At 42.3% G+C, this 26,882-nt stretch overlaps 2 protein-coding genes and 1 gene segment (V, D, J or C); all 3 read right to left on the reverse strand.

Annotated features, from left to right (window-relative positions):
* Positions 1-1,611: 1,611 nt before the first annotated feature.
* On the reverse strand, positions 1,612-2,294 carry LOC125879514 (immunoglobulin lambda variable 3-21-like). The segment is given in 2 exon segments: positions 1,612-2,028; positions 2,121-2,294. Coding segments are annotated over 2 exon segments (378 nt in total).
* Positions 2,295-3,013: 719 nt separating this feature from the next.
* On the reverse strand, positions 3,014-26,718 carry LOC125879510 (immunoglobulin lambda-1 light chain-like). 10 transcript variants are annotated; one of them, XM_049561443.1, is made up of 5 exons: positions 8,753-8,906; positions 8,504-8,660; positions 6,303-6,475; positions 4,412-4,441; positions 3,014-3,552 (listed from the first exon to the last, which is right to left on the reverse strand). In XM_049561443.1, the coding sequence occupies exons 1-5, from the start codon at positions 8,790-8,792 to the stop codon at positions 3,224-3,226; spliced, it is 729 nt and encodes a 242-aa protein (XP_049417400.1). In that variant the 5' UTR covers positions 8,793-8,906; the 3' UTR covers positions 3,014-3,223. The 10 variants fall into 10 exon arrangements, with proteins under 10 accessions (XP_049417400.1, XP_049417402.1, XP_049417401.1 ...); XM_049561439.1 differs by lacking the exons at positions 6,303-6,475; positions 8,504-8,660; positions 8,753-8,906 and adding exons at positions 11,793-11,965; positions 26,315-26,471; positions 26,564-26,718 and having other exon boundaries at positions 3,015-3,552; XM_049561445.1 differs by lacking the exons at positions 6,303-6,475; positions 8,753-8,906 and adding an exon at positions 26,564-26,682 and having other exon boundaries at positions 8,331-8,660.
* Positions 13,209-15,470, reverse strand: LOC125879509 (immunoglobulin lambda-1 light chain-like). The gene is made up of 4 exons (XM_049561438.1): positions 15,347-15,470; positions 14,929-15,261; positions 14,584-14,613; positions 13,209-13,749 (listed from the first exon to the last, which is right to left on the reverse strand). The coding sequence occupies exons 1-4, from the start codon at positions 15,384-15,386 to the stop codon at positions 13,421-13,423; spliced, it is 732 nt and encodes a 243-aa protein (XP_049417395.1). The 5' UTR covers positions 15,387-15,470; the 3' UTR covers positions 13,209-13,420.
* Positions 26,719-26,882: the final 164 nt, after the last annotated feature.

Here is a 26,882-nt window from a genome sequence, read left to right on the forward strand (position 1 = left end):
CACCATTTAGACTAAACTGGTGTTTGTAAAGTCTATAAACACAATGATTGAACAAACATTACTATCACGTTCTGAAATTAATAGCATGGTTATCGTAGATTAGCGGGGCTAACCGTTAGCTGTTAGCCCCGTCAGCAGTGTCTGTAATGACTCATTAACTCTAAACGGTCTGTGAAAAACTAAGACATCCACTGGAAAAAAATATTTTTTTCACGGACCGTTTAGAGTTAATGAGTCATTACAGACACTGCTAACGGTGCTAAGAGCTAACGGTTGTTAGCTTAACTTAGGTTGTTAGTCCCTCCAAAGGGACACTAACAACTCAAAGTACACGTCAAATAAAATTTCTCCAAACATGTTTCTTGTTATTTTAGGTAGTTATTATCACGCTAATGTATGTTCAAGTGTCCATTTCCCCCAATAAGTTGGTTTTAATTCGTTATTTGATTCTATAAACACAGTCTGACCATCTCGAGCTTTTATTTTGGTACTTCCGGTGACCGGCAGTGTGAATTTGCATATTAGCTAAATCTTTAGTTTCACCCAGAACATTTAGATTTAACATTTAACATTTAGATTTATATTTAGCATTTAGATTTAACATTTAACATTTAGATTTAACATTTAGCATTTAGCATTTAGCATTTAGATTTAGATTTAGATTTAACATTTAGATTTAACATTTAACATTTAGGTGCCACATTTAATATTTAGATTTACCTATTTAATATATTTCTAAGTTAACAAATATTGCTGTAAATGTGGTAAAAAGTGAAGTTAAAAAATTCACAATACTTTTTTAAACATTGTTTAAAGCTAAATGTGACAAAATGTTGATGTTATTTTCAGTGTGAGACACTTTACAAACGGCACCCCATACTCTCACAGGAGCTAGATATTAAAGTGCTTTTCTGTTTGACTTGTACATACTAAATATATCTTCAATGTTTTCCAGATTTCTGTTTTCTTACACTTGTATATTACAGTATGTGCAGTGAACAGTGTTCAGTAATAAGCAGGATGGAGAGGAAACATAACTGTTTATCTCTGATCTCAGTTTCATCACACTTTTCTGAAATGTCCTCTCACCAAGTGAACATGCTCCATATTAATAATGTCTCCTGTGATTCATTTATTGGAAACAATTTGTGAATACAGATGATATGGAAATCGTCAGTGTAAAGTTTTCATTTGGTTTTGGTTTTGCTGAACGTAACTCAGCTTTGTTTTTTCAGAACTGTGTAACAGATGACTTTAAGGTCTGTCTCATGAAACAGGATTGACAATTACTGCAGTTTGAAGTGTAACAATCATCACTACCTGGTTACCAGAGGATTGATCAAAAAATATTTACTTCATTTTGTGTATTCTAACCAGTGTCTGCATCCGTCTATAACTTCAAGATTATATATGGCAATATATAATCACATTTAAAGCCTGAATTACCAATATATCAAGATGTCAGATATTATGGATGAGGGTGGTGTGCATTTTTTTTTTTTGTGCATTTCACAAATACATTTTGTCACTGATTAGTGTGGGAATAAGCCCAATGTTATCATTTAAATGTTGGAGAAAAAAGACTGAAACGTTTTGTCAGACAGAGTGTTGTTTGATGGCTCTATTATCAGATGTGTCAGAGACTCAGAAAGCAGAAGTATGTGTGAGGAGGTTTTTGTCACAGTGTAAATCACTGTGATACCTCCTCTGTAGCAGAGCTGTCCCATGTAGTGCAGAAATAGACTGCTGAGTCTCCCTCCTCCACATTGTTGATGATCAAACGATAATCTGATGTTGACTGATGATTAGATGTGAACTTTGGAGAGGAGAAACCAGAGCCATATTCTACAGAGCTCCAGCTGTGATGAAACTTCAGCACATACTGAGGAACTCCTCCTGGAATCTGTTTATACCAGCGAGCTGAACTGCCAGTCACAGTCCCCAGGTTACAGTCCATGGTGGCTGTCTCTCCTTTCCTCAGCGTCACAACAGGAGGCTTCTGTGTCACCACCGTCACAGCACTCACACCTGGAAACAACAAGATGACATGGAGTCAAGAGAAACACACAGACTGATGAATCCAACATGAGGTCAAAGCTGCAGTAAGTCAGCCTCCTTACATGTTAGAGCAGTGATGAGAGTGCAGAGGGTCCCCAGCATGTTGTCAGTGTGTGCTGAGAATGGCCTTGTAACTTGGAAAGTCAGCTTACTGCTGACAGATCACAGGCTTTGGAGGATGAGGAGAGGAGGTGCTGGAGGAGCAATTTAATAGCACACTGAAACTGAGAGTGACTGACAGGAGGAGGAGCTTTGCTTCACTCTGCATGCTTTCTCACATTTGTTTGTTACGAAATGTCTTTGATTTTTTCATCATAGTCAGTGTAGATGAAAATTCTTATTCACAAAATACAATAATGTCCTGACATCAAGACATCCTGCCTTTTATACATATTTCTTACTACTTTGGTTCCCAAGCATAAAGGAATAATTATGGCTACATTTTTCCATAAATCAACGACAGACTTCTTTGATATACAACATTTTGAAAACTAAACTCTCAGCGTGTTTGCAGTCAGAGACAGTTCCCTCTGATTTTACAGAGAGTTGACACTTCACCTCTTCATTTACATGGAGCTATGCCTGCAGGTGCATCCTGGGAAGGAAGAGAGGGAGGAGTAGAGAGGTGATGCTTCACTGATGGAGGATGAAAACTCACTTTCATTTGCTCATGTCATCTGATTTTTCTAACGTCTTAACCACTGTGAGCAACTAAAACAAGGCAAAGTCATATTCATCTTTCTGCTGTGCTTTTATTGCAAATTAACACCTAATAACAATGTTGCTTTATGATTTTGAATATAAATATTAAAGAAACAAGTCTGTCTGTTGTCTTTGTGTCCAGGATTATTATCAGTGACATGAACAACAGGAGAAAAATACAATCTAGTCAAGGTGACAACATTTGCAGAACATTATCCTTTTAAATGATGTTTTCACAAGTACAAATAAATACAAACACTTTTTCAACTGTTTTTTTTTTGTCTTATTTTATTGAATGATTGTTGAAAACTGCAGCATTTGCAAAGCTGATACAACACCTCCACCTAACTGTCACAACATTTATTACAAGCATGCAGACACATCTTTTCTAACATGTAAACCTTGTAATGAGCAAAGAGCACAAAGAGTAAAGAAGCAGATGTTAAATGCTCATTGTGCTCCTCTACTGTTCTTCAGTGGGACAGTGGGACTTGTTGATGTTTTTCTCTGCAGTCTGGGAGCCCAAAGACACTTTACATGTGTAAACCTTATCCATGTTCCAGTCTGACGTCTGGACGGCCAGATAGCTGCTGATTTGGAAGGTCTGGTCTGCTTGCTGAACAGCAGTGCTGGTAGAGATCCCACTGCTCACTGGACTCCCACCAAGCAACCAGCTCACATCTGCAAAAGGCACAGACTGACTGGACAGACAGACCAGAGAGGCTTTGTTGGACTGGAGCTCAGCACTGGACGGAGGGAAGACTGTCAGGACAGGAGGAGGGAGGCTGGAGCCTGAAGATACACAAAGGACATTCATCACATAACTAGGAGTCAAATCATTAACACAAAGCATGACAGCAGGAGATTCATTTATTGCTTGTGTTGACGATATAACCAACACGCTGAAGAAGTTAAGCATTTTGAATCTGCAGACACATTTAGAAATCATCACCTAAATTATGAGCAGTGTTCCTTTTTAAAACATCAACAATCCATCAATCACAAATTCAGAAATATTTTTCATTAGTTAATTTTAATTGTTAAGGTGGAAACTGTCGTTAATTCACCCTCTGTACTTTACATAATGTTATTAAAATTCTAATATAATAATTTAAATCACTGTGACAGTTTCAGGTATATCAGAAGTCACTTTGCTTTGTGGTGTCTATCTAACCACCGAATAAAAATAATACTTCAAACAGCCACAATCATATTCACATGAAGTTTAAAATATATCAGAACGTTAGAGGATAAGTAAATAAATATCACAAGAACAATATTTTACTATTAATGTCACAATATAAAATACTCTTTACAGAATAATTAATGCAGAGTTTTGAAATGTTAAAACTTGTCATAAGTTATGAAAATAAATAATCTTGTAAATGTTGCCCAAATGTTTAAAACTCCATTGCCATCAAAAAACCTTCTGAATATTTGTAGAAAATGCTTAAAAATTGTGATCGTTTGCCTTCAGACACACAGCCTGATTAAAACAGATGTAGAACCACTTATCTATTATTCACCAAACAATGTGTTGAATATTTCTTTCATTTTTTTATTTAGCAGATTATGAATTGACCATTTTCTCTTAATTTGAATGAGAAACATAAAATCTGTGCTGTTTTATGATGAGTTAAAAAGTACTTACTTGTCACAATCAGCTTGGTGCCTTGTCCGAATACCACAGTGATTCAGTTTGTACACATGGCTGTACAAAAACCTCCTGACTCTCACTAATGAGGGGAGTGGAACTGAAACATCCTGTTGAGACCAACTTTCACTGTCAACGTCTCTTCACTTCATCAGTCTCATTATATTTCAAAACACTGTTGGACTTGTTTCAAACACTTTTGTCTCTTTAGAGGGATTTATTTCATGTCTGTTCTTGCTTTGTTCCAAGTTTATTGATTTAAATTCAATGATTTTGGTCAGAATTCATAAAATCTGCAGTGAGTCTCTCACTGAGGTTTTTGTCACAGTGTGAATCACTGTGATACAGCTTCATCAGCAGAGCTGTCCCATGTTGCACAGTAATAGACAGCAGAGTCTCCTGTCTCTGTCCGCTTTATGATGAACTGGTAATCTATGTTTGATGAGGATTTAGAGTTGAATCTGTCTGAGGAGAATCCTGATCCAAAGTCATCTGGTGCACTGTGAGAAGGGTAAAATCTCAGAACGTACTGAGGAGCTTCACCAGGAACCTGTTTATACCAGCTGACATAATTGCTATCATCTCTCTGAATGTTGCAGTTGAGAACAACTTGTTGTCCTGTAGAAACTGTGTGGACAGCAGGCGTCTGGGTCAGCACTTTGGCTGCATCAACATCTGTCAACATACAGAGAAAAATACATGAGTCAAAGGTTTGTGTGTGAAAATATGGGCTATAAAAGGACTGAGAAGAATATCTTACATGTTAGAGCAGTGATGAGAGTGCAGAGGGTCCCCAGCATGTTGTCAGTGTGTGGTGTAAACGTCCCTTACTGTCCAGCTGAGAGGTGAGCAGGGTTGGAGTGTGAGGAGAAGACAGACTGAAGCTTATAAAGACACTGAGGAGAGGAGAAGTGGAGGAGGAGGAGTTTCAACACTCAGCTCTGTTTTCATTCGTTAATAAATGACAGGATTTATGTGTTTTCGTGTCTTATTGACAATTCAGTTTGTTCCACTTTTTTTTGTTGTTCTTCCTGTTGTCTTTGGAGACCTGCTGATGTCCTTTGAATCAGTATTAATACTCTTATAGGAGCTAGATATTAAAGTGCTTTTCTGTTTGACTTGTACATACTAAATATATCTTCAATGTTTTCCAGGTTTCTGTTTCCTTACACTTGTATATTACAGTATGTGCAGTGAACAGTGTTCAGTAATAAGCAGGATGGAGAGGAAACATAACTGTTTATCTCTGATCTCAGTTTCATCACACTTTTCTGAAATGTCCTCTCACCAAGTGAACATGCTCCATATTAATAATGTCTCCTGTGATTCATTTATTGGAAACAATCTGTGAATATAGATGATATGGAAATCATCAGTGTAAAGTTTTCATTTGGTTTTGCTGAACGTAACTCAGCTTTGTTTTTTCAGAACTGTGTAACAGATGACTTTAAGGTCTGTCTCATGAAACAGGATTGACAATTACTGCAGTTTGAAGTGTAACAATCATCACTACCTGGTTACCAGAGGATTGATCGAAAAATATGTACTTCATTTTATGTATTCTAACCAGTGTCTGCATCCGTCTATAACTTCAAGATTATATATGGCAATATACTGTCACATTTAAAGCCTGAATTACCAATATATCAAGATGTCAGATATTATGGATGAGGATGTAGTGTAGTATTAATTTTGTAATGTTTTCACAAATACATTTTGTCAGTGTGGGAATTAGTCTAATATTATCGTTGAAATGTTGGAGAAAAAAAAAATTATAATGTGTTGTTACACAGAGTGTTGTTTGATGTCTCTTTTATCAGATGTGTCAGAGACTCAAAAAGCAGAAGTATGTAGTGAGGAGGTTTTTGTCACAGTGTAAATCACTGTGATACCCTCTCTTTAGCAGAGCTGTCCCATGTTTCACAGTAATAGACTGCTGAGTCTCCCTCCTCCACATTGTTGATGATCAAACGATAATCTGTTGTTGACTGATGATTAGATGTGAACTTTGGAGAGGAGAAACCAGAGCCATAATAAACAGAGCTCCAGCTGTGATGAAACCTCAGCACATACTGAGGAACTCCTCCTGGAATCTGTTTATACCAGACTGCTTGATTAGTACCAGTCCCCAGGTTACAGTCCATGGTGGCTGTCTCTCCTTTCCTCAGCGCCACAACAGGAGGCTTCTGTGTCACCACCGTCACACCACTCACACCTGGAAACAACAAGATGACATGGAGTCAAGAGAAACACACAGACTGATGAATCCAACATGAGGTCAAAGCTGCAGTAAGTCAGCCTCCTTACATGTTAGAGCAGTGATGAGAGTGCAGAGGGTCCCCAGCATGTTGTCAGTGTGTGCTGAGAATGGCCTTGTAACTTGGAAAGTCAGCTTACTGCTGACAGATCACAGGCTTTGGAGGATGAGGAGAGGAGGTGCTGGAGGAGCAATTTAATAGCACACTGAAACTGAGAGTGACTGACAGGAGGAGGAGCTTTGCTTGAAATTTAAATTATCATATTAGAATATTCTATCCCGTTGTGAGACACAGAAGCTGAATTTATGACAGTTTCCAACTCATAAATTGGAGGAGAAGGAGAAGTGAAGGAGGAGGAGTTTCAACACTCAGCTCTGTTTTCATTCATTAATGCTCTGAGATTATTGAGTCATTTAAAAACTAACAGGAGCATTTTAAAATCTATCCATTAAGTCACTTGAAGCCACTGTAGAGATTTAAGAACGAGGTAATGTGCTCTGTTCTCTTGGTTGGTGTTGGAATTCTAGCAGCAGAGTTTTCAATGAGCTGAAGTTGTCTGACTGTCTTTTGGGGAAGATCAGAAAGGACACTGTTCCATTGGTCCACCCTGCTGGATATTATGGCATGAATGAGTTTCTCTAAATCTTGCTCTTTTTTAAAGATGATAAAATGCTGATTCAGTTCTTGCCTTGATCTGAAGCTCAGATCTGAGTCTAAATAAACACCAAGTTTCCTGACTGGGGTTTTTGTCTTTATAGCTCTGGAATCAGAAACTGCAGTAACATTCATTCTTTCCTCCTTGTTGCCAAAAACAGTGATTTCTTTTCTGTCTTTATTTGTTTGAAGGAAATATGATTGCATCCAGCTGTTGACTTGTTCTAAGCATTGACAGAGTGAGTCTAAGGGACTATGGTCACTTGGTGAAAGAGCTATATAAATCTGAATGTCGTCAAACTGAGGGACTCCTCCTGGAATCTGTTTATACCACAAAGCAGCGGTGTCTTTAATAGCTAGGTGGGGGCCTCGGTTGGATAAGGGTGAAATGGACAGTATGTAGGAGCAAATAAGGGAGTGAGGGGTTATGTCATGTATGTTGTTTCTTCTTGGCTCACTCTGAGTTGAGTTTGTAGGACCAACTTAATAAAAGCAGTGGTGTAGTGGTAGTTGATGAGGTGGGTGATGGGTAGGTTACTGAAGAGTAAGAGGGTATACTTCTACATATTCCTTTGTTTTTCTGGCTGATAGGAGGCTTCTTTAAAATGCCAGAAGAAGAGGTGGGTGTGTCCTGTATACCTGCATATATCCTCTACTACAACACTGGATGACAGGATTTAAAAAGGAAAGAAAAACACATTGTGGATCTCTGAATGTATTGTTGAGCCATTAATGACAGGTATGGCTGTTTTAATATTAATATTGGGCCTGTTGATGGACCTGTTACACATGAACTGAGTGCTTCACAGATATCTTTGGTCATCTGCAGTCATCAGCGTTTTTCCAAAACTTCTGACATTCTCCAATAAGTATAGATATATAACAAACAAAGATATAACAAACAGCATTGTGTATGGTGGCTTCAACTCAGTCAGTGTTCAGTGGAGACTCAAAAAGCAGAAGTATGTAGTGAGGAGGTTTTTGTCACAGTGTAAATCACTGTGATACAGCCTCATTAGCAGAGCTGTCCCATGTAGCACAGTAATAGACTGCTGAGTCTCCCTCCTCCACATTGTTGATGATCAAACGATAATCTGATGTTGACTGATGATTAGATGTGAACTTTGGAGAGGAGAAACCAGAGCCATAGTAAACAGAGCTCCAGCCGTGATAAAACCTCAGCACATACTGAGGAACTCCTCCTGGAATCTGTTTATACCAGACTGCTTCATGATCAGTCACAGTCCCCAGGTTACAGTCCATGGTGGCTGTCTCTCCTTTCCTCAGCGCCACAACAGGAGGCTTCTGTGTCACCACCGTCACAGCACTCACACCTGGAAACAACAAGATGACATGGAGTCAAGAGAAACACACAGACTGATGAATCCAACATGAGGTCAAAGCTGCAGTAAGTCAGCCTCCTTACATGTTAGAGCAGTGATGAGAGTGCAGAGGGTCCCCAGCATGTTGTCAGTGTGTGCTGAGAATGGCCTTGTAACTTGGAAAGTCAGCTTACTGCTGACAGATCACAGGCTTTGGAGGATGAGGAGAGGAGGTGCTGGAGGAGCAATTTAATAGCACACTGAAACTGAGAGTGACTGACAGGAGGAGGAGCTTTGCTTGAAATTTAAATTATCATATTAGAATATTCTACCCCGTTGTGAGACACAGAAGCTGAATTTATGACAGTTTCCAACTCAAAAATTGGAGGAGAAGGAGAAGTGGAGGAGGAGGAGTTTCAACACTCAACTCTGTTTTCATTCATTAATGCTCTGAGATTATTGAGTCATTTAAAACTAACAGCAGCATTTTAAAATCTATCCATTAAGTCACTTGAAGCCACTGTAGAGATTTAAGAACGAGGTAATGTGCTCTGTTCTCTTGGTTGGTGCTGGAATTCTAGCAGCAGAGTTTTCAATGGGCTGAAGTTGTCTGACTGTCTTTTGGGGAAGATCAGAAAGGACGCTGTTACACTGGTCCACCCTGCTGGATATTATGACATGAATGAGTTTCTCTAAATCTTGCTCTTTTTTTAAGATGATAAAATGCTGATTCAGTTCTTGCCTTGATGATGCTGCTGAAGCTCAGATCTGAGTCTAAATAAACACCAATTTTCCTGACTGGGGTTTTTGTCTTTATAGCTCTGGAATCAGAAACTGCAGTAACATTCATTCTTTCCTGCTTGTTGCCAAAAACAATGATTTCTTTTCTGTCTTTATTTGTTTGAAGGAAATATGATTGCATCCAGCTGTTGACTTGTTCTAAGCATTGACAGAGTGAGTCTAAGGGACTATGGTCACTTGGTGAAAGAGCTGAATAAATCTGAATGTTGTCAAACTGAGGGACTCCTCCTGGAATCTGTTTATACCACAAAGCATCAGTGTCTTTAATAGCTAGGTGGAGGCCTTGGTTGGATAAGGGTGAAATGGACAGTATGTAGGGGCAAATAAGGGAGTGAGGGGTTATGTCATGTATGTTGTTTCTTCTTGGCTCACTCTGAGTTGAGTTTGTTGGACCAACTTAATAAAAGCAGTGGTGGAGTGGCAGGGGCAAAATCCTATTTCATAGTTCGGGGAGTCAATAAACAGTAAAATTTTAGGGAATAATTCTAGGGGTGGACAAGGAAAAAAAGTTGTAGCCTGTCTTTTATACAGCATCTTTTACCGCAATTTGACGCTTTAATCTTCTCTCTATCTCTCCAACAGGCAGATTGAATGTGTATACTAACTAAACTAAAACTAAAACTAAACATTTCCTGCAATTAAACTGGTAAACTGGTTTATAAACAGTGTGCTGTGAGATCTGCCACTGCGCACCTCACAACCATGCATAATAGTCGCTCGTAATGCACGCTCCTCGTCTGCACGTCTTTCATGTTTGTCTCACTGACAGGTGGAGAGCCTACAGACAGGTACCCATTAGCTACGAGCCGCTCCGCCACTGACTGCTCTTGTCCTGTCCTCTTCCTCTTCTTTCTCTCCTGTTCTCTCTGACGATCACTAAACTCTGAGCTTAATCATTAGCTTTTAGCTTAGCAGCACTCGTACTTGAGTAGGCTTTTGAATAATGCAGGAGAAATGTTGCAGACAGTTTATATTATCAGCCTGGGCCTGGGGCTTGTTGTAACAGTAAATGGGATGTGTTGTAACTTGTGTCAGTTAAACTGTGTCTGTGTGAGTGAACATCTTACCCTGCGAGGCGCGATGTGGGCAGCGGTTCCAGCCACACGCTGCTTCTGCTACCAAGCAGCCCCGCCTGTTGGAAAGAGTGTGGGATATACCACTGCTAGGAATGGGAGGGGGGGACTAAATCTTTTAAGATTTAAATAGTACATTATTGCGTGATTATAATGAGCACCGCTTACATTGTGCTTTTAATAAATACGACTGCACTGTTCAAAATTATTAATTGTGTCTCAAATAATTCTAGGGGGGTACAGCTTTACTGAAGGAGGAGTCATGTCCCCCCTGTCCCCCCTGGGATTTCCGCCCCTGTGTAGTGGTAGCTGATGAGGTGGGTGATGGGTAGGTTACTGAAGAGTAAGAGGGTATACTTCTATATATTCCTTTGTTTTTCTGGCTGATAGGAGGCTTCTTTAAAATGCCAGAAGAAGAGGTGGGTGTGTCCTGTATACCTGCATATATCCTCTACTACAACACTGGATGACAGGATTTAAAAAGGAAAGAAAAACACATTGTGGATCTCTGAATGTATTGTTGAGCCATTAAAGACAGGTATGGCTGTTTTAATATTAACATTGGGCCTGTTGATGGACCTGTTACACATGAACTTAGTACTTCACAGATATATTTGCTCATCTGCAGTCATCAGCGTTTTTCCAAAACCTCTGACATTCTCCAATAAGTATAGATATATAACAAACAAAGATATAAGTCCCTCCATGCCCTCGCCCCACAGTACATAACGGACCTCCTCCACCCCTACACTCCGTCCAGATCTCTGCGCTCCTCTGACTCTGGCCTACTCTCCATCCCTCACTCCTGCTTCCGAACTTTTGGTGACGGGGCCTTCTGCGTCGTTGCCCCCACCCTCTGGAACTCTCTCCCCCCTGTAACCCACAATGCCCCTGAACTGGACATTTTCAAATCCATCTTCAAAACTCATCTGTTCACCATGGCTTTTTAATTCAATAATCCATCTCTTGCCCAGTGTACCATCACACAGTTTCTCTGCTTTCTTCTGTTGTTTGTTATAGTTTTGTTGCTTTTCTGTACTGCTTGTGTTGTATTGTACTGTTCTGTTGGTGTTGTTGTTGCATTACTATGTATTGTAAAGTGACCTTGGGTTTCTTGAAAGGCCCTACATAAATTAAAGTTATTATTATGATTATTATAATAATATCAAAGAGCTTTGTGTGGTGGCTTCAACTCAGTCAATGTTCAGTGGAGATTCAAAAAGCAGAAGTATGTAGTGAGGAGGTTTTTGTCACAGTGTAAATCACTGTGATACAGCCTCATTAGCAGAGCTGTCCCATGTAGCACAGTAATAGACTGCTGAGTCTCCCTCCTCCACATTGTTGATGATCAAACGATAATCTGATGTTGACTGATGATTAGATGTGAACTTTGGAGAGGAGAAACCAGAGCCATATTCTACAGAGCTCCAGCTGTGATAAAACCTCAGCACATACTGAGGAACTCCTCCTGGAATCTGTTTAAACCAGACTGCTGGATAACCAGTAACAGTCCCCAGGTTACAGTCCATGGTGGCTGTCTCTCCATTCCTCAGCGCCACAACAGGAGGCTTCTGTGTCACCACCATCACACCACTCACACCTGGAAGCAACAAGATGACATGGAGTCAAGAGAAACACACAGACTGATGAATCCAACATGAGGTCAAAGCTGCAGTAAGTCAGCCTCCTTACATGTTAGAGCAGTGATGAGAGTGCAGAGGGTCCCCAGCATGTTGTCAGTGTGTGCTGAGAATGGCCTTGTAACTTGGAAAGTCAGCTTACTGCTGACAGATCACAGGCTTTGGAGGATGAGGAGAGGAGGTGCTGGAGGAGCAATTTAATAGCACACTGAAACTGAGAGTGACTGACAGGAGGAGGAGCTTTGCTTCACTCTGCATGCTTTCTCACATTTCTTACTCTCATCTTCTGTGGAGGGAAATGTCTTTAATTTATTCATCATAGTCAGTGTAGATGAAAATGCTGATTCACAAAATACAATCATGTCCTGACGTCAAGACATCCTGCCTTTTATATGTATTTCTTACTACTTTGGTTCCCAAGCATAAAGGAATAATTTTGGCTACATTTTTCCATAAATCAACGACAGACATCTGCTGCACGATAAAAGCTTTGGCTCTGCACAAATGTACATCACTGTAATTTATACACATAAGAAGCAAACTTTCTTTGATATACAACATTTTGAAAACTAAACTCTCAGTGTGTTTGCAGTCAGAGACAGTTCCCTCTGATTTTACAGAGAGCTGACACTTGACCTCTTCATTTACATGGAGCTATAAATAAGGAGAGGAGGCCTGCAGGTGCATCCTGGGAAGGAAGAGAGGGAGGAGTAGAGAGGTGATGCTTCACTGATGGAGGATGAAAACTCACTTTCATTTGCTCATGTCATCTGATTTTTCTAACGTCTTAACCACTGTGAGCAACTAAAACAAGGCAAAGTCATATTCATCTTTCTGCTGTGCTTTTATTGCAAATTAACACCTAATAACAATGTTGCTTTATGATTTTGAATATAAATATTAAAGAAACAAGTCTGTTTGTTGTCTTTGTGTCCAGGATTATTATCAGTGAGATGAACAACAGGAGAAAAATACAATCTAGTCAAGGTGACAACATTTGCAGAACATTATCCTTTTAAATGATGTTTTCACAAGTACAAATAAATACAAACACTTTTTCAACTGTTTTTTTTTTGTCTTATTTTATTGAATGATTGTTGAAAACTGCAGCATTTGCAAAGCTGATACAACACCTCCACCTAACTGTCACAACATTTATTACAAGCATGCAGACACATCTTTTCTAACATGTAAACCTTGTAATGAGCAAACAGCACAAAGAGTAAAGAAGCAGATGTTAAATGCTCATTGTGCTCCTCTACTGTTCTTCAGTGGGACAGTGGGACTTGTTGATGTTTTTCTCTGCAGTCTGGGAGCCCAAAGACACTTTACATGTGTAAACCTTATCCATGTTCCAGTCTGACGTCTGGACGGCCAGATAGCTGCTGATTTGGAAGGTCTGGTCTGCTTGCTGAACAGCGGTGCTGGTAGAGATTCCACTGCTCACTGGACTCCCACCAAGCAACCAGCTCACATCTGCAAAAGGCACAGACTGACTGGACAGACAGACCAGAGAGGCTTTGTTGGACTGGAGCTCAGCACTGGATGGAGGGAAGACTGTCAGGACAGGAGGAGGGAGGCTGGAGCCTGAAGATACACAAAGGACATTCATCACATAACTAGGAGTCAAATCATTAACACAAAGCATGACAGTAGGAGATTCATTTATTGCTTGTGTTGACGATATAACCAACACGTTGAAGAAGTTAAGCATTTTGAATCTGCAAACACATTTAGAAATCATCACCTGAAATTTGAGCAGTGTTCCTTTTTAAAACATCAACAATCCATCAATCACAAATTCAGAAATATTTTTTATCAGTTCAGTATAATTTTTGAGCTGGAAATTGTCACAAATGGGTAGAATATTCTAATATAATAATTTAAATCATTGTGACAGTTTCAGGTATATCAGAAGTCACTTTGCTTTGTGGTGGCTATCTAACCACCTAAGAAAAATAATACTTCAAACAGCCACAATCATATTCACATGAAGTTTAAAATATATCAGAACGTTAGAGGATAAGTAAATAAATATCACAAGAACAATATTTTACTATTAATGTCATAATATAAAATATTCTTTACAGAATAATTAATGCAGAGTTTTGAAATGTTGAAACTTGTCATAAGTTATGAAAATAAATAATCTTGTAAATGTTGCCCAAATGTTTAAAACTCCTTTGCCATCAAAAAACCTTCTGAATATTTGTAGAAAATACTTAAAAATTGTGATCGTTTGCCTTCAGACACACAGCCTGATATCAAACAGATGTAGAACCACTTATCTATTATTCACCAAACAATGTGTTGAATATTTCTCTTTTTTTATTTAGCAGATTATAAATTGCCCATTTTCTCTTAATTTGAATGAGAAACATAAAATCTGTGCTGTTTTATGATGAGTTAAAAAGTACTTACTTGTCACAATCAGCTTGGTGCCTTGTCCGAATACCACAGTGATTCAGTTTGTACACATGGCTGTACAAAAACCTCCTGACTCTCACTAATGAGGGGAGTGGAACTGAAACATCCTGTTGAGACCAACTTTCACTGTCAACGTCTCTTCACTTCATCAGTCTCATTATATTTCAAAACACTGCTGGACTTGTTTCAAACACTTATGTCTCTTTCGAGGAATTTATTTAATGTCTGTTCTTGTTTTGCTTCATGTTTACTGATTTTAATTGTTTGATTTTGGTCAGAATTCATAAAATCAGCAGTGAGTCTCTCACTGAGGTTTTTGTCACAGTGTGAATCACTGTGATACGTACTCCTTAGCAGAGTTGTCCCATGTCTCACAGTAATAGACAGCAGAGTCTCCTGTCTCTGTCCGCTTTATGATGAACTGGTAATCTATGTTTGATGAGGATTTAGAGTTGAATCTGTCTGAGGAGAATCCTGATCCAAAGTCATCTGGTGCACTGTCAGAAGGGTAAAATCTCAGAACATACTGAGGAGCTTCACCAGGAACCTGTTTATACCAGATGACATATTGGCTATCATATCTCTGAATGTTGCAGTTGAGAACAACTTGTTGTCCTGTAGAAACTGTGTGGACAGCAGGCGTCTGGGTCAGCACTTTGGCTGCATCAACATCTGTCAACATACAGAGAAAAATACATGAGTCAAAGGTTTGTGTGTGAAAATATGGGCTATAAAAGGACTGAGAAGAATATCTTACATGTTAGAGCAGTGATGAGAGTGCAGAGGGTCCCCAGCATGTTGTCAGTGTGTGGTGTAAACGTCCCTTACTGTCCAGCTGAGAGGTGAGCAGGGTTGGAGTGTGAGGAGAAGAGAGACTGAAGCTTATAAAGACACTGAGGAGAGGAGAAGTGGAGGAGGAGGAGTTTCAACACTCAACTCTGTTTTCATTCATTCAACAACTACAGCATGCGTCAGTTTAAATCATTTCTCATCAAACAACAGATATCTGATGCTTCAAGTTTTATCACTTCCAGTGGTGATATCAGATTCATTTATGTTTATTGCTCTGTGTCAATATTAAAGTAATCTTACAGACCACTGGATGAACATACTGTCATTGGTTTATAAGTTTGTTATGTAAGGGAGTGAGTTTATGTTCACCAGCAGAGGGCGGTATTTATGTTTCTGTCCTTTTTGGTCCACTGTAGTTTTGAGTCTTTTTGACCCTCTGCAGCCACCGTAGTTCACAGTTTGTTTTGTGTCCTGTAAGGCCAATAAATGAGGGAAGTTTTCTCCGCCTCAACCACCAGTTTGAGTCCTGTTTCCCTGTCTCCCCTGCCGCCCCAGTATACCTCACCTAACACAACGCAGAGACCTCGCTGGGGCTTGCTGCCTGAAAGATAGGGTTACATCTTTGGTGCCGTGACCCGGATGGTGGTTTAAAGGAGGACGAGCAGACGATTTGTAAATTGTGAACATCTCCATCAGCAATATCCTTAACATTCAGGTTTCGTTTTTTTTTTTTTTTGGTCTTGAATAGTGAGCCAAATCTGTGCTATCGCTGTTTTTAGAGATTTACACTGGAAAAAAAAGAAAGAAAAATCTTGTTTGTTTTTTTTGTTGATTTGTTTGTGAAAACTATATCCAATGCAAAGTTGAATTAATTGTGTACATACTGTGGTGCTTGTATTGCTGGTGTTTTTTTGTTGTTGTTGCTGTTTCTTTCTTTGTTCATTTTGTTTTTGTATGTGTTGTGGTCCTCCCAACCCATAACACAATTGATACAGCCTCTCACATTCTATCACTACATTACTGCAAAAGTCAAACATGCAGAGCCCCAATAAAAACACTCCACGCCGTCCCTTGTCAAGTATCCCCCCTCCAGCGAGGCAGACTCTGTACCACACACTGGAGCCAAGAGCTGACGCTATCGGGATAATTCATGCCTCAGACCAAACAATAATTAGCATGAGCCCCCATGAGTCCCCACAACATTATCTCCAGCAGCATCAGAGGTCATCACCATGGGATGCCGCATCAAACACCATGCCCTCCCCTAGTGATGAGCCTACACGTCCCCCTGCTGGTCATTTTGTACCTCCTACTGTGCTCACCCCTCCAGCGACCAGTTGTACCCCCACGTTGCCTAACCAGGTAAATGCTAAGGGGGCTGGGGCTAGTGCAGACACCAGTTATGACCAGTCATGCCCCTGCACCTCCCAGCCATGGCTCCATGCCCACTAACCATGTAAGTGTTCAAGGCCCGGCCACAACCATGTATGCTCCTAAGGTTTACGAGAATGCCTCTCAGACTCCACTAAGTCCCCCTGCAGCCCCTCTTCATACCCATCCCACCCCTACTGCCATGACATTGAACCCTATGATTTCTGATGATCCCAGGCAATTTCCCCCACCACAAGTCTATGTGCCGCCCGGGGGTAACTCACTACCTGTTCCGTTGTCCTCAACATATGCCCCACAGATTACTATGCGTGGCACCCCAGTGGGCATCCAGAGCACTATGGAAACAGCACATATCCCACCAACAAACCGTCACCAACATCCTGTCAGCTACCCCATTCTCCCTCATCCATCATATGGGATGCACACCCCTTCATCAGTGCGCCATCCACAGGTAGTAGGGCAACCTTCACTAGCCTTTTCCCCCACTCCTTCCAATATTGTGTTTCCTGATACACAAGCCATTCAGCATATCCATCAAATGCAGGTCAACCACTTGCCTCCCCCCTCAGCCACCTGGAGCCATATCCAACCAGTCAGTTATGGATCACAAGCTGTTCAACCCCCCGCTTATCACATGCAGGCCAACACACAATCCCACACATTGCCCCACGTGTTACCAGACGGGCCAACTGGGTTTTCCCCTGTCCAACCCAGCTATAGTGGTTTCACCCAGACACACCAGGTAAAAAATGTTCAAGTGTTCAGCGGGGGCTCTGAGTGCAGAATCCTGATTGAAGACTGGATCAGAGACATGCAGTATCTTCTTGATGCTGGGGGGCTGCCACCAAACCTCAGTTTTCCCACCATTGTGCAACACCTGAGTGGTGAGGCTAGGAGGCTGATCTTAAACCTCCCCCCACCTCAACAAATTCCCCAGAGGGCTTTTGATGAGCTGAGAGCAGAGTATGGCGACATGCAGAGATCTCTGGACCCCCTAGCTGATTTTTATGAGAGGAGCCAACGCACAGAGGAGTCAGCATGTTCCTATGCCATTGCTCTAGAAGCCACACTGAGAGAGGTGGAAGAGGCTCAGAATGGGGGCCAGCCTTTTCCAGACTGTGATGCTAAATTGGTTAGGCAGTTCATGAGGGGGCTGACTGACGAGGAAGTGTATGTGAAAATTGCACCCATGAAGCCAAGGCTACTGGGTTTTCGAGAACTGCAAGTTGAGCTTAGAAACCTTGCCAGAGAAACAAGGAGATTCAATCCCCAACACAAACAGAAGAAGGCGTTCAGCCAGGTTCAAGTTGCTGGAAGTAAGCAACAAAGTGGACCAAGTGACAGGGTTGATGCAGGAAAACACAACTCTGGGCTTTCTGAGTTAACAGCACTGGTGAAAGACATAGCTATAAATCAGGAAGAGCAGAGTAAAAGACTTGCCCAACTGGAGTCAAGATTTAACCCTTTTCCAGCCCCATCCCCCTTCAGGTCCCACACAGGAACAGAGAATGTGAGCGGAGGAGCCACAGTGGTGTGCTATCGTTGTGGCAGACCAGGGCATGTAGCAAGGGATTGCAGAACTGTGTTGCCTGACAGTGAGCCGACTGGGACCTCCGGACCACATGCCACTGTTGTGCCAGAAGGCAACGCTGTCGCAGCTGGGCAGTCTTTAAACTCCTAAGGCCTGTGGTGGCTGGGGCAACCATGGGCACACATCAAGGTCCCCAACAGGAAAAGCAGGAAATAAAGGGCTCAAGGGAGCCAGAAACCCCTCTGGTTGGATCCTTAAATAAGGGCCAGGTTGAAGTAAATGGCACAAGCTGTAGGGCACTGATTGATTCAGGCTCCCAAGTAACTACTGTCACTGATGTGTTCTGGCGCTCACATCCCGAACTATGTGGACAGGAGCTGCAGAGGTCCAGTATCCCAATGGAAGGGGCTGGTGGTCATGCTATACCCCAGTATGGTGTGCTTTACATCAACTTTAAAGTCCTGGATAAGGAATTTACCAATGTGCCTGCTTTTGTTGTTCCTGTGACCGAGTACCGGTCAGCAGTTCCATTGCTGGTGGGGACCAATGTTATACGTGCTTCCAAATGTCACCTTGAAGCAACCTATGGGAAGCAGTTTCTCATGGTAATAAAAGAGAAACACCCTGAATGGTATACTGCCCTGATGGAGGTGGGTGATGCTGAGCTTGGAGGTCATGATGGTCACGTAGGCCCTGCACACTATGCCGGCTGCAAATTTTATGTGCCAGCAGGCAAGGAAGTGAATGTGATGTGCAAAGTAGAAGGAGGTCCGAGAAAAAAGACTTACACTGCTCTTGTTGAGAGCCAGGCAGGTTCCCAGCTACCACAAGGCCCTCCGGCAGGTTCCCAGCTACCGGAGGGCCTTGTGGTAGGCAGAGTTCTTGCTTATGTGAAAAAGGGCTGTGTCCCTGTTAGAGTAATGAACGTATCTGCACAACGAATACTGATCCAACCACATCTTCAATCCAACCACATCTTCACCTTGCAGATGCGTTCCTTGTTCGGGATGTGTTACAGTGGAAAGGGGACAGTCAGTGTCCAAAAGGTAGTGAGCAGCCAGTTAATGAGAAACAAAATGTAGTGAGTGCAGAGCCTGAAGTGTGTCAAAGCCACGACCAAGTGGTCCGCCTAAATCCTGGAGGCCACACCCTGCCTTGTTGTGTGGATCTCAGTGAAGCTGCGGTTGAAGAAGAGGGGCAAAGAGTTCATCTCCAGCAGCTGGTCGAGAAGAATGCAGATATTTTCTCACAACATTTGATGGATTTTGGACACACAAAAACTGTACAGCATGAGATTCCCCTGATTGACCCAAAGCCTTTCCGCCTCCCGTACCATAAAATACCACCTTCCCAGTGGCAGGATGTTCATCAACTCCTAAAAGACATGGAGGAATCGGGTGTCATCCGCCCCAGCAAAAGCCCCTATGCCTCGCCCATTGTTGTTGTGACAAAGAAGGATGGGTCATTAAGAATATGTGTTGATTACAGGAAATTAAATTCCTGTTGCACCAGAGATGCATTCCCACTCCCGAGATTCGAGGATGCACTGGAGGCTCTTGGCCAGGCTAAATATTTCTCGACTCTTGACCTGACATCTGGCTACTGGCAGGTGGAGGTGGCGGAGCAGGACGAGCATAAAACAGCTTTCACCACCCCATGGGCTTTTATGAAGCCAACAGGATGTCATTTGGCCTGCAAAATGCTCCATCAACATTCCAGAGGTTGATGACTTGTTGCTTCGGAGATTTGAACTGCTCGCATCTCCTGATCTACCTCGATGACCTCATTATCTTCTCAAAGACCTTTGAGGAGCATCTGGAAGGGCTTCAGTTGGTATTTGACAGGCTTCGTGAACATGGTCTGAAGTTGAAGCCTTCAAAGTGCCACCTCATCAGGAAGGAAGTGCAGTATTTGGGACACCTGGTGTCCTCAGAGGGCATTCACACAGACCCAGAAAAAATAAGCAAGGTGAAAGACTGGCCACAGCCCACTAACCGCAAGGAGGTCCTGCAGTTTTTGGGCTTTGCAGGATACTACAGGCGGTTTGTGGAGGGCTATGCTAAGCTTGCTGCACCCCTGTATCGTCTCACCTCTGGCGACCCCATAAAGAAGAAAAAGGGAAAAACGATGCCTGCTGCCCCTGAGCCCCCCTTTCTCTGGACTGAGGAATGCATGGAGGCATTTTGCACCCTGAAAGAGAAACTCACATCAGCCCCGTTGTTGGGCTACCCTGACTACAAGTTGCCCTTTGTGTTACAGACAGACACTTCTGGAGAAGGTCTTGGCGCTGTCCTGGCACAGGTTCAGAGTGGGACTGACAGGGTCATAGCATATGCCAGTAGGGGTTTGAGCCCAGTGGAAACCCGTTACCCAGCCCACAAGCTGGAGTTTTTGGCACTTAAGTGGGCGGTGACAGAAAAGTTTTTTGACCATCTGTGTGGGCACAAGTTTTCTGTACTCACAGATAACAACCCCCTTAAATATGTTATGACCACTGCCACACTGGATGCTACTGGGCAGCGATGGGTCTCGCAGTTGTCCGTGTTCAATTTTGACATCCAGTACCGCCAGGGGAGATGCAACGCCAATGCTGATGCTCTGTCCAGATTGTCTAATCAGGATGTTTGTACAGCACTTCAGTCATGCCCTCAGAGAGTAAGGTTGAGACAGACGAAAGGGGTGCTGGTGGAACCAGACCAGGTGCAGGATGACGAGGCTGGGTGTCAGGCTGGGGAGACAACCCAAACCTGCATAGCCAGACATCAACTTGACCCGTACACAGGTGTCGGAATGGAGTGCCTTCCTTCAATAACCAAACAGGAAATCAGAGCAGGACAGAAAGAGGACGTCATCATAGGACCAGTTCTACACTACAAAACATTGAACACCAAACCTGGTAGGAAAGAAAGAGAGACGTGTGGAGAGCGAGTCTCGCTCCTCTTAAAAGAGTGGAGGAGGTTGGTGGTAAAAGATGGAACCTTATATCACAGAGTCCGGGATGGTCAGAATGGAGTCACTGAACAGTTAGTGCTGCCCCAGAAGCTACAGAAAAGTGTGAAAACAGCTCTGCATGATGAATCAGGCCACCTTGGATTTGAATGGACATTCACCCTCATTCGAGAACGTTTTTACTGGCCTAGAATGTTTCAGGACGTGAAAGTGTGGTGTGAGCAGTGTGAGCGTTGCTGTCTCAGGAAGACACCCACAGCAGGTCTCAAAGCTCCTCTCGTCAGCATACACACCAATGCCCCCATGGAGCTTGTTTGTATTGAATTCCTGACGCTGGAAAAGTCTGTGGGTGGGGTTGAAAATGTGCTGGTGGTCACCGACCATTTCTCCCGTTTTGCCCAGACATACCCAACTAAGGACCAGAAGGCAGCTACAGTGGCCAGGGTGCTGTGGAGGAACTTTTTCTGCCGTTTTGGATTCCCAGCAAAGCTCCATGCTGATCAAGGGCGTAACTTTGAGAGCACAGTGGTACGAGACCTTTGCAAACTCACTGGCATCACCAAAACACACACCACACCATACCATCCCCAGGGAAACGGAACCACTGAGAGGTTCAATCGGACTCTGATGAACATGCTGGGTACCTTGGACCCTGATGGACTGGGGGCTCATCCTACTCTCCAATGTGCTATGTGTGAGCTCAGTCCTGCATGTTCTTTAATGAAGCAATAGGAGAAGATATTCGGTCTCAGTTAATGTAGTTTATTAAGCAGTAAAGGAATAAAATTACAGAGCTCTGGGTCTCAACTTCAAGTCCCTGACGAACAACAAAGGTGTGTCAGTTCACGAAGTCTGACCTCCTGTCCTTTCCCTGACCCAGTATATTTGAGCGTAACAGAGTGTCATTGTGCACGCAAGGCGTTGTCCTCTTCTCATTGGCAGTTCCACTTCCTCCTTCACCACACCACGCCCCTGCCTCGTGTTAATCTGACTCCTTCCCGCTGACAGTGGGGGCGTGGTTCCTGTTTTGAAAGACAAGAGAACAACACAACTCCCTACACGTGCTGTACCTTACTATCTGTACATCACTTTCTATTATTTTTACCATATATGAAACTAATTATCTAAGCATTGCGGTATGTGCTCCTCAGATTTCATGTCTCTTCCTCTCCTGTACTTCTCCGCTTCTGCAAAGCAAACACATTCAGATCAGCTGAAATCATCTTAGTATTCTCATTGTTCACACATCTAAAACTTATATAGTGAAACACAACTGATAGTAAAATGCATAAAATCATTCTATTCCCAACAACCCCCATCTGAAGCCTCGCTGGCATGAGTATGTCGACACAATGACACATGCTTATAACTGCACTCAACATGACTCCACTGGCTACAGCCCATATTATCTAATGTATGGCAGACATCCCAGACTTCCAGTCGATCTTGTGTTCGGGCTGACATCCAGTGACCACCCCTGTGAGTACAACGATTATGTTCAAAGTCTTCAAGACTGCCTGAAATATGCCTATATTCAGGCAAGTAAGAGCTCTAGACATGCGAAGGAGCAACAGAAGAAACACTATGACCGCAGGGTGAAGAACCACACATTTGAGCCTGGGGACAGAGTCTTGGTTAAAGTTTGCAGTGTTGAAGGCAGACAGAAGTTGGGGGACAGGTGGGAGTCACAGCCCTATATAGTAGTTAAGAAACAGCCTGGTGTCCCTGTCTATGTGATTTGGTCAGAGGAGGGGGAGAAAGAAAGGGTGGTTCATCGAAACCTTCTCACCCAGTGCATGTTTTTCCCAATGGGGTCCGAGCAGACAGATGAAAAGGGAGAGTCTGATGAGAGGACCATTGCTTCAGGCAGTGAGTCAGATGAAGAAAACTGTGAGAGAAGAAATGGAGAGGAGGGTCATGACATGGACCAGCTTGAGGAAATAAGAGAGCAGGATGGTGAAGGAGAACAGGTGGAGGGGGAACCTACGGAGTCCATCATTGAGGAACAGGAGGAAAATGACTCGCCTCAGTTGAGTAGTGTCGCACCATCAGAACCAGAGTATGTCTGGAGAAACCCTTCTAGGGTTAGGCGCCCACCTAAAAGACTGTCCTATCAGTTGAGAGTCATGGACCTTGAATCGGCTCAGCAGAAGATTGATTGGGGCCTGAGGATATGGCAGAGAGCCAAAGGGAAGCTGAGCTCCAGAGGCAGAGAGTGACAAGCACCCACATTCACCCACATTCACTCACACATTTTCTGCCACCCCACCCCTCTTGGTTTTTTGTTGTTTTTTTTTTCTCTCTCGTCAAAAAAAAAAAAAAAAAAAATTGTAATATTGGTGGTCATTGTTTATTGTTCATGTGAGGTGTGATTTTTTGGTTAATATTTGATGTCTGAGACGCCATCAAACAAAGAGGGGGTAGATGTAAGGGAGTGAGTTTATGTTCACCAGCGGAGGGCGGTATTTATGTTTCTGTCCTTTTTGGGCCACTGTAGTTTTGAGTCTTTTTGACCCTCCGCAGCCACCGTAGTTCACAGTTTGTTTTGTGTCTCGTAAGGTAAGGAGGGTTTCCAAACACTACTAATGAAACCACTTTATTTAAGTCATTAACATAAGTCTCTGTTATAATTTTATTAAACATGCCAGTCCCAAGAGTGGTCATGTTAAAGATGGGACAATTCCTGTAATTTTTATGTTGAAATGTGTTTATACTGATGCACTAACCATGTGGAGCTAGTTGTGTTGTATCTGGCTAATCAGTAACTGTAACAGAGGCAGCTGAAGTTTATTTTATACTGTATTTGATATTTAGTTTAATTCAAGTGTTAATATGTGCCTTGGGAACTGAGGACAGTTTGTTTTGTGTCTTGTAAGGCCAATAAATGAGGGAAGTTTGTGTCAAAGTGAGACATAATTACGGCATTCACTACTTGATCTTGATCTTGTATTTTGATTTTTGCATGTCCTGTTTTATTGTGTTTTTATTATATGCATTTTTATTTGGTTTTGTGGTGCATGTTTTGATATATGGTTTTATACGATTTTATTATATGGTGTTTGACTTTGGGACTGAGCGAACTGAACTCTGATCAAGTAATGAACTAATTCAAAACAGCTGTAGTGACAGCGGGACACACACTCCTCGACTCGGGATTGGCAAACTGGACTGAGTGCTTTGTTTTAAGCTGAGCAGTAGCAGGTGAAGAGGTGGAAGAAGGAAACCAGAGCAGACACGAAGGGCAACGGACGTGAGAGGTGGACTCCACAGGACACAGGCTGCAGCTGGACGTGGAGACCGTACGACGGAGATCACTCGTGGGTTAGCGAGGAGGTACCAGCCGGGAGGAGCAGCTGAGGCGAGGAAGCAGACGGGCCGCAGCGGGACGAGCCAGGCGTTGAGGAGACTTGGTTCAACGCGCACTATTGAGATAAGTAAAGGGATGTGAACCAAGCTACTACTCTGTGGGCATGTGTGTGTACTGCGAGTTGTGAGACCTCTGATCGAGGGCATTTATCTCCTTCTTCCTACGAGGAGCCTTCAGCTGCAGGAATACCCCCCGCCCCCCTTCTTCCCCGTCTCATTGAGCCTTGAGTACCCCCCTTCTCTTAAGTATTTATTGGACCCCTGTCGTCAATAGACATTTTTAAGAACTTTTAGGCAAATTTGAAATACCTTTTGCACATTAACTTCCTTTTTAAAATAATGTTTTTATCATCTTGTTTTAAAACTGTGTAAATAAATTGCCTGAACTGTCGCTGGTGCGTTTGTCATATTTTTTTTAGCAGTGGAAACCTCACCTAACACAACGCAGAGACCTCGCTGGGGCTTGCTGCCTGAAAGATAGGGTTACAGTTATAAAGAAATGTCACAAAGTTGTGTATTATGTAGGTAAAGAGGATTCTAATCAGAGTGTGAAAGTTTACTTTTTATTTCAATGTTTTCATACTTTTCAATATTCCTCTTAGCAAGCAAACATGTTTACTATATATCTGAATTATTTTGACTAATACTTTTAAAAACTAACTAAAAATGTCTTCATGTCCATGACCTGTAGGTTTCTTTTCTGTCTTTATTTATTTGAAGGATATTTGATTGCATCCAGCTGTTGACTTGTTCTAAGCATTGACAGAGTGAGTCTAAGGGACTATGGTCACTTGGTGAAAGAGCTATATAAATCTGAATGTCGTCAAACTGAGGGACTCCTCCTGGAATCTGTTTATACCACAAAGCAGCAGTGTCTTTAATAGCTAGGTGGAGGCCTTGGTTGGATAAGGGTGAAATGGACAGTATGTAGGAGCAAATAAGGGAGTGAGGGGTTATGTCATGTATGTTGTTACTTCTTGGCTCACTCTGAGTTGAGTTTGTAGGACCAACTTAATAAAAGCAGTGGTGTAATGGTAGTTGATGAGGTGGGTGATGGGTAGGTTACTGAAGAGTAAGAGGGTATACTTCTATATATTCCTTTGTTTTCTGGCTGATAGGAGGCTTCTTTAAAATGCCAGAAGAGGTGGGTGTGTCCTGTATACCTGCATATATCCTCTACTACAACACTGGATGACAGGATTTAAAAAGGAAAGAAAAACACATTGTGGATCTCTGAATGTATTGTTGAGCCATTAAAGACAGGTATGGCTGTTTTAATATTAATATTGGGCCTGTTGATGGACCTGTTACACATGAACTGAGTGCTTCACAGATATCTTTGCTCATCTGCAGTTATCAGCGTTTTTCCAAAACTTCTGACATTCTCCAATAAGTATAGATATATAACAAAGAAAACAAACAGCATTGTGTATGGTGGCTTCAACTCAGTCAATGTTCAGTGGAGACTCAAAAAGCAGAAGTATGTAGTGAGGAGGTTTTTGTCACAGTGTAAATCACTGTGATACAGCCTCATTAGCAGAGCTGTCCCATGTAGCACAGTAATAGACTGCTGAGTCTCCCTCCTCCACATTGTTGATGATCAAACGATAATCTGATGTTGACTGATGATTAGATGTGAACTTTGGAGAGGAGAAACCAGAGCCATAGTAAACAGAGCTCCAGCCGTGATAAAACCTCAGCACATACTGAGGAACTCCTCCTGGAATCTGTTTATACCAGACTGCTTCATAACCAGTCACAGTCCCCAGGTTACAGTCCATGGTGGCTGTCTCTCCTTTCCTCAGCGTCACAACAGGAGGCTTCTGTGTCACCACTGTCACAGCACTCACACCTGGAAACAACAAGATGACATGGAGTCAAGAGAAACACACAGACTGATGAATCCAACATGAGGTCAAAGCTGCAGTAAGTCAGCCTCCTTACATGTTAGAGCAGTGATGAGAGTGCAGAGGGTCCCCAGCATGTTGTCAGTGTGTGCTGAGAATGGCCTTGTAACTTGGAAAGTCAGCTTACTGCTGACAGATCACAGGCTTTGGAAGATGAGGAGAGGAGGTGCTGGAGGAGCAATTTAATAGCACACTGAAACTGAGAGTGACTGACAGGAGGAGGAGCTTTGCTTCACTCTGCATGCTTTCTCACATTTGTTTGTTACGAAATTTAATTTTAATTTATTCATCATAGTCAGTGTAGATGAAAATTCTTATTCACAAAATACAATAATGTCCTGACGTCAAGACATCCT

Source organism: Epinephelus fuscoguttatus, linkage group LG19 (genome assembly GCF_011397635.1).
Source record: "Epinephelus fuscoguttatus linkage group LG19, E.fuscoguttatus.final_Chr_v1".
NCBI lineage: Eukaryota > Metazoa > Chordata > Actinopteri > Perciformes > Serranidae > Epinephelus > Epinephelus fuscoguttatus.